Source organism: Anguilla anguilla, chromosome 14 (assembly GCF_013347855.1).
Source record: "Anguilla anguilla isolate fAngAng1 chromosome 14, fAngAng1.pri, whole genome shotgun sequence".
Classification (NCBI taxonomy): domain Eukaryota; kingdom Metazoa; phylum Chordata; class Actinopteri; order Anguilliformes; family Anguillidae; genus Anguilla; species Anguilla anguilla.
Genome location: NC_049214.1, coordinates 17,679,942 through 17,698,151, shown reverse-complemented (window position 1 = coordinate 17,698,151; position 18,210 = coordinate 17,679,942). Strand labels below are relative to the sequence as shown.

The window sequence follows — 18,210 nt, the reverse complement described above, 5'->3', positions numbered from 1 at the left end:
TTGTTTGTAGCCTTTAGGGATAATGCAGTTGTATGGAATTCAATAGGCTTACTGCCACATTTTTTTCTTGGCTAACTATTGCCATGTGTTTAATATCTAACCAATGCTAATGGAGTGAAATGCATAGCATGGTTGGACAAAGAGAAGGAAATCTGTAGATGAGCTTCTGTTAAGTGCTCCCATGTGTTCAATATCAAGAGGATTGATGCCTGCAAGACCGATCAGGGAAGAACTGCATTCACTGTCGACTGTGGAGTATGAAAGAACAGAACAATGGATATTGTGTCTTCAGCAGCATGTCCACATACAATAGGGGGAAAATCAAATCGTTTTCACAAGCATATACACACACCCACGCACGTGTGTGTGTGTCTGTGTGTGGGTGTGTGTATATGCTTGTGCAAATAATTAGATTTCAGTATTTAGACATGCTGTCCATGGCATGAAAGTTCCACCTGAAGACACAACATCTATTGTTCTATTTTTTCTACACTGGCTGCACTGGTCAAAGTATTATGCCCCTTTTCCCCAGACATTTATATAAGCCTTGTGTTTCGTCTTCCTCGAAATCAAAAAGCAGAAATTAGGTTAGGTTAAATTATTTTGCAAGACCTTACTCCTTCTGTAAACCTTTTTCTCCGTACACTCCCATTCGACCAGGTAGAACACCCACATGCACATCACCGCACCACAGACTGAACCCCAGTGGACCCCAACAAGGTACCCCCCTGCCCGAGGCAGCGAGGCTGGGGGAGAAGCCACGGTGTGGGCCTCACGTAGCTGCTGGGAAAGCGAGGCTGGAGAATGTGAGGGGATGAAGAAAATCACATCCATATGCCATAACTCAAACAGAGGGCCAGTCTCCACACGGTATACACAGAGACGCAGCTGCTTACAGCAGGCAGAGTGTCAGAGCGACGTGGGGTTTGACGCTCTCCAGATCCCCCTCGCAAGCTGTGAAACCGCGTTGCACCAGAACCAAGGGGCATACGCAGGGGCCCATCTGGTGCCGCGATTCTCCTTCCTTTTTAAAATTCCGTTTCCGTTTTAAGAGAATGAGGCTAATGAAATTGCCAGTACCGTCCGATTCAAATCCCTGGATGAAAAAATGTTTTATGTGTTTGCAAGTTTGGAGCTGGTTCTTGTTAGTCAGGAGCTGCACAAAACATAATTTTTCTGTTTATGTGTAAGGTTGGAGTCCCGGGGTGGCTGCAGTGGAGTTACCTGCTTCCTATTAAATTTTTCCATAGTGCTTTCAGACACACACACAGTCAGAGGAAGTAATTTGAGGCCATAGGCCTTCTTTCTTTCCTGTCAAGATCTTTTCCTCTCCTTCTGATGAAGATGGGAATCATGTCTGTTCTCTACAATGCCTCAGTACTTTGAGTGTAGTGGAGAAAAGTGCACAACACTTAACCTGCTGAAACTGTTCCCTGTCTGAACTCCTCACCCATCAAAGGGAATCTCTCATCCCTCTGTCTGACAATTTCTTTGACATGATTTTTAATGCGGTGCAGTAGATTCTCTCACTAACATCATGCCTTAGTTACTGAACCTTAATCCATAAATAATCCATTGTCCCTCATGGTGGCTTCTCGTGTTGCAGGGTCCCCCTGGTCCACATGGAAATCCAGGCCGTCCAGGTCCACCTGGGCTCAAGGTATGTGCAGACATATTTGCTTACTTCTTGTATTGCAGAAGGCAGTCCTGAGCTCTGGCTGCTTCTGTAGACTGATATAATAAAGTTAAGGGATCATAACTGTTAGCAATGATGTGTTGATATTGCTGCCAATGCTGGTACAGTGTGTACTTATTATACAATCAGTTTTTTCTGAAGAAATGTGGGTGAAAATAAAAGTCGGGAGGCTGAGAGGTGTTATACCCAACTGGTAATCAGGGCCTTGTTGAAATGTGGGGACGTGCTGCGATGATAAAAAGTTGAAGAGATACAGTAGGATGGATTGAAATGAAACGAGTTAGCCTTTCTTTAGTAAAAAACAGACCTTGTTTGCATCATTTTTTTGACTCCCAAACTACAAAATGTTTCACTTACTGCATCTGAACTGAATTCAGTGAATTTAGTGTAAACCAGGAAGCTCTTCAGCTGCTTAGTACACTGCTTTTCACATCCTTGGACTCAAGCGTATTTAATGTTCATTTATCAGAGTTTGTGTATTGTATTCATGCAGAGGTTTTGCTAACTGTATCTTGAGTAAGACAGGAATTTAATTAATTATTTACTTACGAGTATATTTGACAGGAACAACGCACTGCTTATTATCTATGAGCTAATTTGTCGCTTTAATTTCTGGGCAGGCAACAGGGAAAAAACAGCTGTGTTGTAATAGGCCTATCGTAATAGGTCATAATCCAGCAAATACATTACCTATACGACATGATTTAAAACTGTAAAAAAATGGAAACACTATTTAAGACACACAACACACCCCGTTCTAGTGTACCTGTATTTCAAGTTTTGTTAGACATCAGTAATATCTATAGGCATGATAGCCTACAGAAATGGTGGACCGTATAATCTTCACTGTCAGGGTAACTTATGTCATTCCCATCACCTGTAGTCTAAAGATGCTTCAGTGGAGCAGTATACGGCCTCGCACGTGTTGTCCTGGTCTTTGTCACCCCAATAAGTTCTTTTCAAAGCAGAATGCTTGGATTACTACTAGGACAGATTCAATTAAATTTGTATTAAACTAGGAGCCATATTGGTTCCTGTTTTTCATCCTGGAATGTACAAAACTTAGTTTCAGCCTCAGCCAAATTTCTTGCCTCTCTGCCCCATATAGCACTAGATCTTTCTCGTGTAATTCTTTGTGCAGATGCCTGTAGTGGCCATGCAGAACTGGTACATGATCCAGCTGTGTCTTTAGATGGGAGAGACACCTGTTTTTCCTTCTTGTGTCTGCCACAGAAGTCACACACTTCCCCACTGTCTGTAACAGCATAATAAAACACACTGAAGACATAAATGTGATTTATTACCATTCATAGGAAACTGATCCAAAGTTGGAACATTATAATAAAGAAATAAAGATGCTTCCACTGTGTGTGTGTGTGTGTGTGTGTGTGTGAGAGAGAGAGAGAGAGAGAGAGAAAGAGAAAGACATCAGTGCAGTCAATGTGATATTTTTATTTGTTTGACCTTTGGTAGTGTACTTACAGTAGTGGTACCTTTTGTTTCATTGAATTTTTTCCCTTATACCATAACACTTATGGCCCATTATGCCTCTTCAAGTTGGTAGAGCAATCATTAGAATGTGCATCATCCAAAATGTGAAGCCAGCTGGACTCAATCAGCAAGATGGGTTACTATCGTGCATAGGGTCTGGTGTCATCCAGGTTTTTGGATTTCGATGGTATTGAATAATAACAATAACTTTATTTAATATATGCCCTTATATACAGTACGATTTTTTTCCAAAACTAATTGCGCAATGTGGCATTGGGTTACCCTGCCAGCAGAATCCCTGCCACACTCCCCAATGGTGAGACCAATCACAGTATATGCTACATGTGACAAGTCCACACTGCCACAGTACAGATTTGATTAAGGACACTTTTAGTTTACTACCGTTAAAAAGAGATTTAAAAAATTGGAGCAATGACTGAAAATAGGTCTCACCGCAGCTGCATGTAATCATGCGGTGTTCCCCTGCTCTCATTGCAGGCTGCAATTGTGTTCTCCTGGGTCACCGCAAAACGTGATAGCATTTCTCTAGCCTCTGCCTTTTCCATGTCACTCCATTGGCTCGGTTACCTTAAAATACTATATTTCAGCAGTTTCTCAGGGCCAACTCAGGTCCCTCTGCTCTAATGGGGCCCGCTTTTTGCAAGACATGAAAATATTATGATGCTGGCGTTTGGTTAAACCACGAGGCAGGCCCACCCCTGGTTTAAAGCTTCCCTGTGAAACGTTTTCTTCACACTTCATGTAAATGAACATCAGATAGGAAATCCCAGTAAAGGGAGGCCTTGTGTTTATAACTCAATGCCAGTGCAGGCTAACTATGCCAGAGCAAGATTTTTGTGGGCTCCGGACTCCAGCTGTAAAAATAAAATAGTATCAGCCCATCCCCCACAAGAGCACAGTAGTAGGCTAAAGTTCCCCTGATTTCTCCTTCTTCTTTAAATAGCAAGCTTCTTTAAATGCCCCTGAGCCTCTTAAGGTTCTGTGAACATTCCATAGCTTATAAACCATCAGAGTTCTCCTGAACCCCAAAAATACTGATGAGTTATATTACAGATAAACTTTTGAGGGATGACAATCTTCACTACTGTTTTATTAACAATATGTGATATGTTCCGTACATGTCCAATTGGCAAGCTATTTTATTTGAGAAAGGAAAGCAGAGAGCAGTCAAGACATACTTGTATTTTGTGTCTTTGCGGTGAAATGGAAGTTCTTATACTGATTTGTTCTCACATTGCACTCCTATTTTGAAAGTATTCCCATTTTACTCACACAGACATGGGCAGAGATTTTTTAACAAAAGCTTTTATATCTTGGTACTAAAATTTGTTTGGACACATGGAAGTAAGCTCTACTGTTCCAACAAATGAGAATGAAATAATAGATCTTCAACTAAGAAATACAGTACGCCAACAACATGTAAATCTGAAATGGTAATTTAATGGTGATTGTACATGACATATTTATCAGACAAATGTATAGTTACATCACCAATAATTTACTTATGCAAATGTGCTGTATCCATCAAATTAGTTTTGCACCATTCTTTTTTTGTTCACCTATTAATTTTTTTGCTTTTCCCTGAGTGTGGCTTTTGATATTCCTTTTTGTGTGGGTGGTTATTGGAAGGGGTCCATGAGGCAGGTGTTTGCGAACTTCTCGTAGGCATTTGATGTTTGGCCCCACTTTGAATAATCGTCTTTCATCAGGTTTTAGTGGAGGAAAGTATTAAACCACAGGGGTGCTCAAAGAAGTCCGCTCTCTGGGTTTCATTTCCTACGTGAAGCTTTGAAGTGCAAAACTCCTTATTGTTTACTCCAACAGGATGAGGCTGGATTTTTACTGGCAGGAATTGTATTTGCATGATGCTGGCAGGTATTCTAATTGCATTTGTTTGACTTTAAGTATTACACTGCAAAGGCTTGCTAAGGTCTTTCTGGAGTCATTTAAGAATTACTGAAATATAATTAGGGATATTTAATGTGTTCTCATTCAGAACTTCAAATAAGCTTGCAGTTGCACAAAAGGACTTCACTGAATTCAAGGACAAGGACACCATTCCTCAGCCTGAAAAGGGAAAGGAATGTGCCAGGTGTTTGCAGATGTCATTTTAGGAGCCTACTGTAAACGCACTCATGGAGGATCTATGGGGCGGCCTTCATCTTTGAGTAAACAATACAGCAATTTGGTTTCTGAGTCACCTTCCTTTCTTTAGACATGAGGACAAAACTGTAAATAATTATGTGGTAGATAAACAAACCTACTGGGCAAATAATACATTTATATAAATGCTGTGTAATGTTGGCAGACACACGGATTTCGCACCTGTTGATCAGTGGTGGTAGGATTTAGTACAGAGAAATGTTACTAAACATTTAAACTGAAATGAATGTATTTTTTCCAGGGAAGAAAAGGAGACCCTGGGCTTTCACCAGGAACAGCACCAAATGGAGAGAAAGTGAGTACTCATTTCAGGTTAGCTCTCATACTGTACTTCTCTCTCTGTCGATGTGTTGTATCGACGAGGCCTCAGGATCATATAAAACCTCAGGAACCTGTCCCAGTCTATCCTGTGCAGCTCCACTGAACCCAGTCAGAGACCATCCAGCTCAATAGTCAGTCAGATGCAATAGTCAAAACAAATATTTTGTTTAAATAATAGACCACTTTTTTAGAGGGGCACATCCAGACAGTTAAGACATTTTCTCTTTCCTTGATGAGCAAAATTACCACTAACCAAATGGTCCTATGTCAGGTTCAACATATGTCCACAGTGCTCTTTTACATTTTTGAATGTTTATTTCTGTCATTCCAGGGTGACACTGGGCTTATGGGTCCTCCTGGATTACCTGGTCAAACCGGTCGAAAGGTAGGTGTTCATTTAAAATGGTGCTGTTTGTAACAGGAGAAAAAAACGTACCTGTGAATTTAAGATTTTCAAGTAGGAGGACTTAAAAAGTTAGTGTCTAGTCAAATTGAATCTATGGTACAATAGGCCCGTAGCCCTAGCTGACCCCAGCAGCACACTGGGCACATCAGCAGCCTCTGCATGCCTTAGCTCAGAATGTGGAACATGTTAAAAAGTAAATGTCTGGTAGGCAAAGGTCAAATACACAGCATGGAAAGGTTTTCTCCTGTGGAATCCCTCTGGACATCAAGAGGACAGGTTTTAGGGATAAAGCAGGGGCATCTTCCACTCAGACTGCTGCTCCTCACAGTTGGAGGGGAGCCTCAGACCGCCCAGACGCGACTCCCCTACCTGATGTGTTTAGACACTCGGGCCAGAGGAATAGCTGGTCTGTGTTCCGCTCGAAAGATAATGACATCACCCCCAGATATTTCTCCTGAAAAAAACGTGTGGAGGAGAAGCTTCCTGCTTGCTCGGTCACTTTTTCAGCAGTTACATAAGCAAAGTCTTTTTTTCCCACTGGGCGTGTTCAAAGGCTGTCTGAGCTTCGCTTGGGGGAGCGGTGCCTGATTACTGGCTGCTTCATTATTGATCGGCTCTTGGAGTTGTCATTCTGCCAGCGGTTTTGCTTTTCATTAACTTGGTTCCACTGGAGCAGCACCCAGCCAAACTTTGCTACACACCAGTTCTCATATATCTCTGTGAACTGGGTCAGTCATATTTCTGAGCGGTAGAGAGTCCAGTCGCTGATGTCAGTTTGAACAGGAAATGGTCGGTTCTTCCAGCAGTTGAGAAAGGTTCAGCTGGGCTCGCTCATCACTCTAAGGCCTGATCTGCTCCAAACTCGTTCATCTCAGTGCCAAGCCCCTGAAGGGGGCTTTCCTGTCCTGACTCTTTATGTGTGTGAAGCTGTGCAGCTCGTAACAGTATAAAAGGATCTTTGCTCAGGTGCACAAATGTTTTATTAGAAGAGCAGAGCCTTGAAAATATTTATGGAAATTTTTTTTTTTTAATTTTTAAAATACAAAACATACATCTTAAGTCAATTATAAAAGATTAATCCAGCACATAACTGAACTGTTATGCATTATTGTATAAGTAAATATAATGCATATATGATAGTGTGTTTGGATAATACCATAGTATAGTTCTGGCGTTGCTTGGTTTTACAGTCACAGTGCTGAATTACTCCTAAAACACTGTAAAATATTGAGCCAAAATTACCTGGCAGTTGCACTGCCCACATGGTTTTCATTAAGGGTCTGTGGATGAAAAAAACACGGACAGATTAAAAGCGGGTGGAAAAATGCTCAGAGAAACTATTTCTGCTAAGTTACTCTTGGCACTTGACCATTGGGTTAGTCTATACATGTTCTGTGGCCAGAGGACAGAATGAAAAGTATAGGTGTGAATCTCCACAGCAAGTTCTCCAGTACTGATTGCTTTCATTGTTGGTGCTTAAGGTTGAACCCAGTGACTGCTTTTTCGTCGTAGTATATATGTACTTCATGTGCATGCCCATTCCCAGTGTTAGAGCTGCAGATGGTTGCCCTGCTGAACTACTCTGAATATTTATTATGTAATGCGATCCAACACTGTCTTGTCACATTCAACGCTGCGGTTCCCCATTCACGTCAGCGAAAAGGCAGTGGAATTCAACATGAACTGTTCCGCTGGGTTCTTCTGACTGAAGGTTTTGCCAGTGCTGTGGGTTTGTGGCATGGGGGCTCCATGCTGTTACAGTTTTGAAAGACAAGGCAGAAATGGGTACTTCAAAAGCTGTAAATGCATTTCTTCCCACTTACCCACTTAACCTGATGTTCATAAATTAAACTGGTTGAAAGGTGGAAGGAGGTTAAGCAAGTGCAGTTTTAATTTTTCAACTTATAATCTATTGGATGTTGATAACCCACGCATCACATAAAAAGAAACAAACAGAGGAGAACCTGCTATTGGTGAACTGCCTGCAGTTTGAGGCACATGTTGTGTGCATTAAAAATCGGTCAGTAGGGCAGACTCTGAGAATTGGCGGGATCAGCCTTTTGCTAGGGAGGAAGATCTAAACAGCAGCTCCCCTGTTGGTGGCTGGCAAGCCTTGCAGCCTGCTTTTTGTAAGGGTGTATTGTCCTGTTCAGTGAGAATAAGTTTATACTGTAGCAATCTGGCCCCCATGCTTTGCACACGTTACATAACTTAGACCCCCAGCACACCCTCCCCCCCCTCGTGTGTAGGCCTGTGGAATGACGTTGGCCTTTTGCTGGGGGATATTGCTCAAAGCGTGTTTCTGGCCCTCTTAGAAGCTCTCTTCTGCGGGAAGCCCCCCTCCTTTTCTCAGTAGCCTCTTTGGCGAAATGGTGGCCACAGCTGATCCCGTGACCCCGCAGGCCACCGCAGCGAACGCTGCTCTCCAGACAGGCCTGGCCCTGAGCCTGGGAAAGCCGCGAATGGAGTCGGGGCGTTGTGCGAATGATGCAGCGAAACGAGGTCAGCCCGTAGTCATCAGCCGAAACTGGGAAAATAAGGAAGAGACCAGGGGAAGTGTGGGAAGAACTGGCATGGCTGCTGTGTCTTATTGTGGAGAACATGACCAGCCCCTGTCTTCTGCCCGGCATGCCTGTGGTTTGTTTTCCTCCGGACCCCCTGTCTGTACCGCGCCGCCACTTCATTCGGTCAGCGAAACACACCGTGCCCTTAAACGGCAAATTAAATAACAAAAGATTGGGCAATGTTTTCTGCTTATTCTGTCTCACGCTGGTTTGGTAACCTTTGGCATGTTTGACTTGGATCCAGCAGTTGTTTCATCGCTGATTCTGAGGGGGTCATCATTTTAGGAAATGCTGTAAAGTAAAACTGCTTTCCCCTGCAGTCCAACTAATGCTTTTTTGCACTCTTTTACTTACTTTTTGCCTTCAACCTTCCTTTTCATTATTTTCATTATTGTGCTAATACCTCAGCTCCTACGGCCGACTGTTTGCTGGTGTTTTTTTTCTGTATGGCTCATTGTTCACATTATTGACTTTGTCTGTAAGCGTGAAGCTGTCAGCACAATACCCGCAGACCAATGGACAGGGGCCTACGTTAGCAACTTTATTTCCATCAGTGGTGAGTTACTAAGTGTACGCAGGGGCTGGAAGGAAATAAGCCCTGGCTGTGGGGAGCTGCAGTTATTCTACAGCAATCAGCCACAGGCATGTCAACCTCCTGAGCAGAAACACAGCCTTTCATTATGAAACCAGGGCCTCTTTCACCTCACACAAACACTCAAATCACGGCAAAATGTGCTCAAGCTGTGCAGCTGCCCTCGGTTCTTGTGCTTGGGACACAGAAACAAAAGGCAGTCGGTGTTAAAGTGCACATGTCATCTAGCGATTAGGAGATCCTAATATGCACAGATAGACAAGAACAGAGGCAGATTTTTCATAAGATTCAAAACAGTGGCTTCTGTTAAATGCTGAAGCATCTGGTATTTATTCATTTATTTATTTACTTACGCCTGGTTATTTTCAGTTAATTTTAGTGCACTCCTGATTTTTAAGGAAAAGCAGAATCAGTGTGATTGTCCAGAAATTATAGATGTGGAATATATTTTAAAATGGTAATATCAGTCCTTGAAAGTGATCAAATTACAGATTTTCATTTTACTGGAAAGGAATGACTGTAACCATAGAAGCTGATTTTAAGGGCTGAAATAGAAATAGTCCTTAGGGAGACAGACATTCTGAATATTTGGGCTTTGTTTTGGTATTTGCTCAAGCAAAATGTTGACGCTACCATAGTTGGTCCAAAATCTGAGCTTGTGAGTTTTCTTTTAATCTCTCTCAAAGTGCACGTACTGAATAGAGGCACAACGCTCAGGGCTGGAATGTGTAGCCGGCCAATCATTTTCCACGGCGAAGACTAAGAGAAAGAACAGACGTCCCTCGAAAACCGGACAGAAATGTGTGATTTTACAGTCTCGGACAAGCTGTGCGTGTTTTCCAGTTCAGAGGAGGTGTTCTGCCAGGCAAGGTCTGCAAAAAAACCCCATAATGAAATATCTTTCTAGTGTGAGTTGAGTTCCTGGAACAGGAGCGGATCTGTCGTTGTACTAACCAAAACACCACCGTGGGAGAACTTTTAAGGCCCATTGCATCATGGGGCAATCATAAATGTGTCCAGCATGGGATAATGGGAGAAATATTATCACCTGTATTTTTTTGCTGTCTGAAAGCATGAGAACAGTAAAGGTGTCAGTGAAGGGGAAAGCCCGCCTGCTCCGGTTGACGTGGAAACGCTGACCCGTGACTGTCTGCGTGTTTTTTCGGGGTGGGTGGATCCCCGAAAGCCTTGACGGCCTCGTGCTATGTCGGGGAGAGTGGCTCGGGGTCAGGAGGAAGTGTCAGCGAACTGTGACCTCCGTCAGACGTCTTTCTCAACGGCGTCACTGTCAACACTGCCATCCGGTAGCAGCGAGCCGAGGTGATAGGCAGAGGTCCTGCACTCCTCACGCCCCACAGAATACAGACAAAAGTCCTTTGTCTGGCCCCCTCGCTCAGGCAATATACGAGGTGCAGTTCGCCTGACAGTGTAGCACAAAAAAAGCCATCATTTTCAATTTATATAATGTCACTCAAACATCAATATACCTTTTCATTATTTATTTATTCATACAGGCATTCTTATATTAAAGATTACAGATAAGATGGTAATAAATGCAGATGTATTGCCTTACATAACTCTTAACCGAGCATCTGGCTCGGTAAGTTTATTTTGTGGTTTGGATGCATTTTACTCTCAAGTTGTTGAATTCAGTAGCCACCCCCTCAATTATAGCAACATTACATATACAGGACGTTCCTCCACAGCTTCCCAGATGACTAATTTACTGCAATAAAAAAATTTCCGAAGGAAATGTGTTTTTTGGTAGTTGTGGAGAAATGTGCTTGGTGCACAGTCTGAGGAAAGTTCAATTAGAAATTTGCTTACAGAGCACAATACAAGCTAATGAAAGGAATTTTCATGGTTTTATCTGATTAAACACACATGGTCATTAGAAGTTCCTTTATAAATGGTATATTTAAAATGGCAAGCATGGCTGTTGTTATGGTAATAATAATGGTATTCATTGTGACGTGCATACTGTTGTTCATAGCTGTTTTATATTTATGTATTTTATAATTTGACACAACATTGGATCATTGTTTCTTGAAAAATTGACTGACACATTGGAAGAGCGTAATGCGAGCCATGCTTTAATATTGAGGCCTGACATCAATGTCTAAACTGTTTTATCATGTGCTGGCTTGGTTTCCACAATCCCAGTTTGATATCAGGATAACTGCAGAGGTATTGGGGGTCCTCAGCATTTCTCAGTGTGGTTTCACATCGTAAAACCTCGAATGGATGGAAAAATCGAAGCAAACACAGAGGAGAGAAAAAAACAGTGCGGTGAAGAATGTACGCTTAGTCTGCCCTGGGGTCTGAATCAGAGACGAGCAAATTGCATCCAGAACAAGAGGGAGGGGGTCTGAGTCTCCAGAAACAGCTTGCATGTGGAGTTACTCTTGCTTTCCCTCTATCTCTCTCTCTCTCTCTCTCTCTCTCTCTCTCTCCCACTCTCTCTCTCACTCTTTCTCTCTCATACACACACATACACACAAACATGCGCACACAAACATGCATATGCACACACACACACACACACACACACACACACACGTATATGCACGCACACACACACACACACACACACACACACATGCATATGCACACACACACGCACGCTCCCTGGGGTTTCGAGCAGTTCTGCACTCACAGCTCTGTGGACCAACGCCGTCATGTCGATCGGTTAATGAGACTACTTGACACCGTGCCTTGCGAGGAGACTCAACTGTGCGTGCCGTATTCCGGCTCTCTCCGCCACATGCAGACCTCAGCCTCACTGGCAGCCCCACTTTGGACGCTGTTCCTTTTTCCTTTACGTACTTACTTGCTATATTAGGTTGGCTTGAGGATCCAGACACACCTGTTTTCCATGGTTGTGTGCTGACCTGCTGCTCCAGGAATCAAGAGAAGTCAGAATTTTATGTTGCACATTTCCCAAATTGATGGAGACATTGTTCTGAGCCCTCAGGGGCAGCACGAACAGATTCAGAATGGAAAGCATAGTCCTGTGCAACAGACCACATTTATTACGCTTCCATGCTTAATAACTGCCCCCTGCTGCCTTTGATTCTCCAATTACTGTGACCGTGATTCGTAGACTTGCATCTTACTCTATTGCACTTCCATAAAATGTATTTTGTCTGCAATTTAGGGTTAGAAAGGAAGTATTGCAGTGGTAAAACCATTCTGCCTTAAGGCTGTGTATTTCAGGAAGGATGAGCCATAAACATCACCTTGGTGCACTAGCAGAACCCACTCTTGTAATCTACAATCCACTGGAAGTCATTTCTACTCATAATAAATGTGATATATCTTCAAGAAACCGGCTACTGTGTACTCATACTTGTGACAGTGTAATACATTTGACAAATGTGGCTTCAAATATAAATTGGGAAGTGCTGTACTAATGGCTTTAGGTTTGAAGATCTGAGTCAAATTGCACCTCCTGGCTAAAGGCCAGTGGAGCCAAAGACAAAGCTTATTATTGGTTCAGATACAAAGGAAAATGGTCTCCCCAGGGGTGATTGGGTGTCAGAGATCTTTACGTGTTAATTGATGTTAGGCGAGCAGCAAATTAGACGCTCTGGGAATCGTCAGAGAAAGAGGTGAGCACAGAGTGACTGACATGACTGACCTGAATGGTATCTGTCACAAAGGATGCCAGTTTAAGAGGGATGAAAAGCTGGCCTTATGTGAGTAAAGCAGGAGTGGGTATGCCTGTGCCTGGAGTGACACAGGCCTGCAGGCTTGCTTTCTTATCACACCTATTGGAAAAAGGAATGGCCACAAAGTCTCATTGACAAGTTGTCACTTGTCAGGAGGTCCAGGTTACTGTAAAGCATTGATGGTTCATGGTCCATGGGCCACATCTTCATGATGTAAATAGATTGCAGATGCCTTATAAGGAAACCTTTTTAAACAAGGTAGAACTGTATTAATTGTAATAGTCATTTTTTATGAAAAATTAAATAATTGCACATTAAATATTAAAAGATATAATGTGCAATTGTACTCTGCTTCCAAAAAACTTTTTTCCAGTCATGCTATTAAGAAACTCAGAAGCAATGCTAGTATCCTGAGTTCAAGCATGCCTGTGTTGCAAACAGGAATTCCTCTTAATCATCTGGATAGTCAGATTTTTAGCTATACAGTTATAAGCTATTCGGCTTCAGAAACATACAGTTTAAACCTCTAGAACAGGAGAATCTATGTATCACATATTATTTAACTAGCACAGTCCCTGTCTCTGTTTCTTTCATTTGGGCCTAGAAAAATTGTTAATAGCTAATTCAGTAGTTGAATTAGTGTTAGACCCCTTGATGGGATGAATGTCAACAAAAAATGTTAGATGAATTCCTTAACTTTAAAAACACCCCAGGAACATATTTTGTTCACTAAGGAATTTTCACCAATTCCATAAACTGCAGAGATGCTAAATATGGGGTTATATTCAGTTAACTGTTGAATCATTATTGAGTGTAATTAAAAGTTGTTTGAAAAAATGGTACTGTACAGTACACAGTGTGTGCCAGGATCAAGGTTGTGAAGCACGACTTAAATCACATTCTCAATCCAACAGCAAGCTCCAAACTCTCATGTTCTTGTATGGCTGACAGTTAATGAGAGTTGTACAATTCAGCACTGAATCCTGGGTTTTTTTATTATTGAGGGCACGCAGCTCTGTGTAAAGAGGGTCCTCTAGTGGTTTCTCTGGGTAGAGACTCATTCAAGGTCAGAGATGCGCTGTTGTGAGGGCAGTCTGGTGTGAGGGCACAGCGTGGGCTAGGAGCATAGGCGGGGGGGCAAAATTTCAGTGGGCTGGTTTCCTATTCTACGAGTTGTAGGCACTGCTGCTTTCCACACAGGTAGATATCACAAGTAATTTGTGAGATACTGATTTGAATTGAGGAGGCTTGGTCATGTGTGATTCCTAATCCAGTGCTCTTAGACTACTGCATCACCTTTATCACGGTTTTTGCCAACCTTAGCTTGTGAATATGAAGTGAATATCCGGTGTAGACATCTGAAGACATGACTGTATTTACTGGCATCCCTGAGTAAAACCATTAGTGCTCCCCTGGGCGAGATGACACGTTAAACACAATTGGCCAGTGTTTGGACATTAACAAGAGTCATCAGCCAATTACTCTGCGCTGTGGTTTTGGAAAATGACCATCGGTTTCCTTGAAAGAGCTGGAGTATTCAATGTTCACTCTGTCTGGATTTCCACATGGCTTTACCTTTGATTCCTTTTTTCCATCCTTTTGTTCTGCTTCTCTGCTGACTCGGGCAAAATGTTCCATAATCCCCGGGTGGAATTTCTACACGTCCCGCTTCTTGGATACAAGAAGCTCTGAATTTAAACAGAAAGTATTTCTGTTCCTAATGTACAATGTTTTTGGCAAGCCATGTCAGGCAAAATAATTTTTTTCTTTCAGTTTACACATGCAGCAGAAATCTTATTCTCATGACATGGTGCTGTTTGATTCTTGCGTGTGGTGTCTTATGTTCCTTATATGATTGATACGGCGCACATTAATACACCAGACATGTAAATAAAAACAGATGCCTTCACTGTCTCCAGTTTATTAGCTCCAGTTTGCATTATGGAGACAAGCATGAGACCTTTGTATGATGGAAGCAGCCATTTGGTCTGGTGTCCGCTAATAATACTTGTGGTGTCTGTCTCTTTTCAGGGACAGAAAGGCCACCCCGGTCCACCTGGTCATCCAGGAGAACCAGTGAGTATTCTCTTGGCTTCTTTATATCTTATTGATATGTAGAGATTTTGTAGAATAGTACCAAGGGAGAAGAGTAGTGGTGCTTGTCTTTTAGTTCACTGATCCTTACCTCATTGATTGATGTTGTGTTCCATAAATGCATATTCAGATCCATGAACATTGATTCTTTAGCTGACTCCTTTATCCAGGGCTACTTCAGTAGTTTACATTTTACGTCTTAATCTTGCTCAATAAACACTTCCCCTGTACAGGCAGGGATTCAAACCAGCAACCATCTGGCTATGAAACTACAAGTCCAACCGCTGCACAACTCTGCCACCCATTTTTCTAACAATTGTAAATGGGTTGTAGAGACTGCAGTTAGCATAGTAACGATAGATGAGTCAACCTGCAGCATGTTAAAACCCCGCCTCAGCTATTTTGGGTAATTCTCCCATTTCAAATCTAATGTCCCATGCAAGTTCAGAATCAATTCATCTTTGCGAACTTAGCGGGCCCTGTAAACAGTGCTCTGCTGCCAAGCTTTGTTAAAAGAGCCAGTGCTGAATAAAAGAGAGCAGAAACATCTGCTCGCGCTTTGCTACAGTCCAAAATACTACAGTATAGAAGAAGATGGGGACCGTTCCAAGGCGTTACTCACGTCTGAGCATCATCAGCAGCCTTGTTCCCCGTGATGAGCGAGTGAGATCTAAGGGCAGCTTCGCGGGAAAGGCACAAGGGAGCCAGCAGGGGGAAAGAGTTAGCTCTGTGCTGTTACGTTTTATTTTACAATGCAGAAAAGTCCTCCCTTGAGTAGACAGCACTCCTCGGTCCTGAGGAGAAGAGGGTGAGTCACGATGTGGAGTGCTTAGCCATGGACTTAGTCATCAGACTTTCCCGGTCAAGAAGTGCTGGCACAGAAACGTCACAAAAATGCGCCCTTGAGAGGAAGCGATGCTGAAATCCCAGCTGAGCGCCTTCTCATCTGCGAGCTGAAGTGACAGCTTTATCTCGTAGATTTATTAAAATGTGGTGTTGAGTAACACAGCTGATTCATTTGAGAGGGGCTGTATCACTGTATCTATGGCAGGGTCACCTTGTTAAGCAGGTCCCCAGCACCCTTCTGGATAACCCAGCTGCAGCTACTGACAAAAAGAAACACCCTTCCTGCCTCCCTTCCCACCCTTCATTAGACTGTACTTCCTACAACCATGCAAAGGTAGCATTTAGCCAAGCAGGCATAAAGGATACCTTTCTGGAGGCTTGTGCTTGAATCCCCCTTTATGCATTCGGTCAAAGCCAAGCACAGAGAGCCCTGCATGAATAGGGGGCAGTGTGCACGACGGGACTATGTCAAAGGATGTTATACACGAATGCGTCTGCACTTAAAGAATCTTGGCAAGGCGGTTTCCCACTGAACCTGGACCATATGGCCAGAGCATAACAAGGCACAACTGAAAAAACCAACAAGAAAATAACACCTTATTTCTAGCTGGGCCCTGCCTTCCAAAAACAATATTTGACCAAACAAAGGGCTTTTATGGGGAGCTGAAAGAGTGACACGTGGATCTGGGGGAGCACCGTGTGCGGTGTGCCAGCCCTGTGCTTTCCTCAGACCTCATAGAACCTCCTGAATGCCTGCATGCTGGAGGTACAGTAATTGTGATAAATCTCCCCCCCCCTCCCCCCTACACCCTCTTTCTTTTCCCTTTTCTCCCCAGGGTGAACGAGGGCCAGACGGAAGCCCGGGTGCCAAAGGTTATCCTGGCAGGCAGGTGCAGTAAATCTTCTGATGCTGTGCTGGCTAAACTGGCTGTGCGCACAAAGTAGAAATTTAAGTGTTGCTGGGAGAGGAGGGCCACAACTGTGGCGATGAATGGGGATTTCCGGAGAGGGGAGAGTAGATTAAGTGAAGGTGTTGGCCAGAGCCATTGACGTCCAAACTGTGCAATTAAAATGCTTCTCTTGAGCCCTGAGTGCCCAATAGCTTGACAGTCAAGTGTTAAATGACTCTAAATGTGGTAAATGCAATTGCCGCAAATGGTGAGAGACATTCAGTTTACATTCAGTAGGGCTTGTGGGTTTTCCATGTTCTGTCTGGACAGTCATTTGTAAGAGTTTACTGCTAATATAGATTACCCCTTATTATGAAAGTAAACATGAGATTGAATTTCTCCTAACCCCTAAGCAACAATTGAAATGAAAAAAAACCCTATGCCTCCTTAAAGTTAATACACTCTTGTAAACCTACAGTGTGCTGTCCTTTAATATATTCTCCTGGATGCTCTGTAAAATCAAGCCATAAATTTCAGTTAGGGCCCTGGTGCTGTTAATGTCATTTGGCAAGGGCAAGGGTTCAAGGTATTTTTTTTAAATGTATCAGTTATGGATTTCACTGCATTGTGGGACATACCTCCTTTGCCCGCACAAATACATAACTCAGCATATGGGGAATCACTTACAGTATCTGCACCAGTGGTCCAGGCCTGTGGTCTTGTGTAAACGGTATCATTGTCTTTTCTTGACCTGCTCTCTCACTCTGTGCTCGGCGTGTGTGCATGTGTTTGTGTATGTGTGGGTGGGTGGCTTGGCACTGGTGCCGGCCCGCTACACACGTACTGAGGGCTCCCCGCTGTACGTGCTGTATGTTTCTCTGATGGATTAGGCTGTAGCACCCCCTACCATCCGAAAAGCCGTGGAGTACTGTTCCGGCTCTCCGCGGGGTGGGTCTGGCAAAGAGATCACACAGGCAGGGAGTCCAGGCCCGCTGATGCAGCACTCTCCTCTCCTCTGGGAGTCGGAGGGAGAGCTCCAGCTTCAATAGTGCCTCAGGTCTCCACTCATCCTGTAATCAATCAATGTCTGCTAAAAGGGTACCTAGAGTGGGCTTTCTGGAAAAAAAGGACTGTTTTGTACCTTGCAAGAATTATTTTTAAGGTGTCTGTTATTCTTCTGGAAAATGTTAACAAGTATTTAAAAGTGAATCAGGTTTAATGGGATGTGCCAACTGGACTTGAATGTACCAAAATCATTTTTAGTCTTTGGTACATCTAACCAAAGGCTTAAGCTATTCCCTACATTCCTCCCCCCACTGAATCACCCTAGGTGCCTTTTAAACAAGGTAGACATTTGTTTTTTGTCATCAAAATGAGAAGGCACAGTTAAAATAAAAGTGTGTCTTGTAAAGTTTGGTTGGTGTTTTGATTTCAGGGGGGTTTTGCTGGATGAGA

The 18,210-nt window shown here is 43.1% G+C and overlaps 1 protein-coding gene across 3 annotated transcripts in view; it reads left to right on the top strand.

Annotated features, from left to right (window-relative positions):
• col27a1b (collagen, type XXVII, alpha 1b) overlaps positions 1-18,210 on the top strand; it is a 107,199-nt gene that overhangs the window by 27,816 nt on the left and 61,173 nt on the right. For all 3 annotated transcript variants that reach the window (XR_004762384.1, XM_035392130.1, XM_035392131.1), the window contains exons 5-9: positions 1,607-1,660; positions 5,613-5,666; positions 6,024-6,077; positions 14,957-15,001; positions 16,702-16,755. Coding sequence is in view for 2 of the 3 variants with exons in the window: in XM_035392130.1 (XP_035248021.1) it covers positions 1,607-1,660; positions 5,613-5,666; positions 6,024-6,077; positions 14,957-15,001; positions 16,702-16,755 (261 nt within the window). In the remaining variant the exon portion in view is untranslated. The remainder of the gene's footprint in view (positions 1-1,606; positions 1,661-5,612; positions 5,667-6,023; positions 6,078-14,956; positions 15,002-16,701; positions 16,756-18,210) is intronic.